Source organism: Tupaia chinensis, unplaced genomic scaffold (assembly GCF_000334495.1).
Source record: "Tupaia chinensis unplaced genomic scaffold, TupChi_1.0 Scaffold144081_1, whole genome shotgun sequence".
NCBI classification, from domain to species: domain Eukaryota; kingdom Metazoa; phylum Chordata; class Mammalia; order Scandentia; family Tupaiidae; genus Tupaia; species Tupaia belangeri.
In genome coordinates this window covers 22,811-24,737 of record NW_006203935.1, presented here as the reverse complement: position 1 = coordinate 24,737, position 1,927 = coordinate 22,811, and the positions used below count along the sequence as shown (strand labels likewise).

General features: G+C 38.8%; 1 protein-coding gene across 1 annotated transcript; it reads left to right on the top strand.

Annotated features, from left to right (window-relative positions):
• Positions 1–620: 620 nt before the first annotated feature.
• On the top strand, positions 621–1,561 carry LOC102495169 (olfactory receptor 4C6). Its single transcript, XM_006165912.3, has one exon. The coding sequence runs from the start codon at positions 632–634 to the stop codon at positions 1,559–1,561; it is 930 nt and encodes a 309-aa protein (XP_006165974.1). The 5' UTR covers positions 621–631.
• The last annotated feature ends 366 nt before the right edge of the window (positions 1,562–1,927 follow it).

The window sequence follows — 1,927 nt, the reverse complement described above, 5'->3', positions numbered from 1 at the left end:
ACATATGCCCTGTAGCAAAATTAACAATAATAATGGTAGTAATAGTAATTAAATAAATAATTATTTTAAAATTAATTATAAATGGAGAAGGATAAAGAGAAATTATTTCATATGAAAGAATTACTTATAGAGAAGAGACATGAGGTGAACTTGGATTAATGAGGTATATGAATTTTAAAATCTTTATTTAGTACATTCTTTCTTTTTCTTTTCTTTTCCTTTTTTTAGAGAGATTTTTGCTTTAGAGCACGTGTGCTTACCAGGGACAGAAAGCCAAAAATCACCCCATAAGGGGGAATGGACATGCTGCAATCCCTTCTTCTCCATTTTCTCAGGATTCGGGGCACACATGCACACAAGCCCAGTGCAGTTTTAAGTCATCAGGTCAAGGAATCAAACCACGGTAGAATATGTGGGAGTCCAGGAACATAAACATTATGCCATCTGCTGGTCCCTATTTAGTAGGTTCTTAAAAGTTAAGTATTTGGAGGGTGAGTAAATGAATAATTATAAACAACAAGCTCCCCAAGATCCTGGAAATACAAGAGGTCTAATAATCACTAAATAAAACTACTTATTTATTTTTTAGGTTTCCCCACTTTCAGCTGGAACTCATGTCAATACCTGATAAATGGAAAACAAAAACAATGTGACAGAATTCATCCTTTTGGGTATTACAGAGAACCCAGAGCTGAGGAAAATATTTTCTGCTGTGTTTCTAATCATGTATGTTGCTACACTTTTGGGAAACTTACTCATTATAGTAACCTTAATCGCAAGTCAGAATCTACAATCACCTATGTACTTTTTTCTTATATTCTTGTCTTTTTTGGATGTCACCTACTCTTCCGTCATTGCCCCCAAGTTGATTGTGGACTCGCTCTCTGAAAGCACGACCATCTCCCTGGAAGGCTGCATGACCCAGCTCTTTGCAGAGCACTTTTTTGGTGGCGCAGGCATCATCCTGCTCATTGTGATGGCCTATGACCGTTATGTGGCCATCTGTAAGCCCCTGCACTACATGGTCATCATGAGTCCTCGGGTGTGCTGGCTGATGGTGGGAGGGTCTTGGGTGGGGGGATCCCTGCATGCCACAGTACAGCTTCTCTTCATGTACCAAATACCTTTCTGTGGCCCCAACGTCATTGATCACTTTATATGTGATTTGTTTCCATTGTTGAAACTTGCCTGCATAGACACCCACACCCTGGGTCTCTTAGTCATCCTCAACAGTGGGGTGATGTGTATGGCTATCTTCTTTATCCTAATTGTTTCATATATAGTCCTCTTTTGTTCCCTGAAATCTTACAGTTCTGAAGGGCAGCACAAAGCCCTCTCCACCTGTGGCTCCCACCTCACAGTGGTTCTGTTGTTTTTTGTGCCGTGTATTTTCTTGCATGTGAGGCCTGTGGCTACCTACCCCATAGACAAGGGGATGACTCTGTTTGATACAATCATTCCGCCCATGTTAAATCCCTTGATCTACACTTTGAGGAATTCAGAGGTGAAAAATGCCATGAAAAAACTATGGATGAAACAAAAGATTGTGGTTGGTAGGTAATAGTCTTGCTGATAATATGATGTATTTTCCATCTAAAGTTGTTCTTTCAGAAATGTGTTAGAAATGATAAAGTCCATTCTCCACTGGCAGTCAGTGGGACCTTCAAAAAGATTAGTCTGCTTTATGATCTGAGTATTTATAATGTGAAGATTATGATACTTTCACACTGTTACCCTTCCTTGGTTTCTCATTCTCTTAGAAACTTTTGACTTGTCTTAGAATTTCCCTTTTCACCTTGCCAATGCTTCCAGTTCTCCCAAGACTTTTTAAAAATATAATTATTTAATTGTATTGATTATTATCATTTTTTAATTTGCTGTAGGGCACATGTGCTCAAAAGAGAGAGAGAGAACACAAGCCACTAAG

Bases quoted from the DNA above. Each gene is read 5' to 3' on its own strand.
- LOC102495169 (XM_006165912.3), top strand. From the start codon at position 632: ATGGAAAACAAAAACAATGTGACAGAATTCATCCTTTTGGGTATTACA.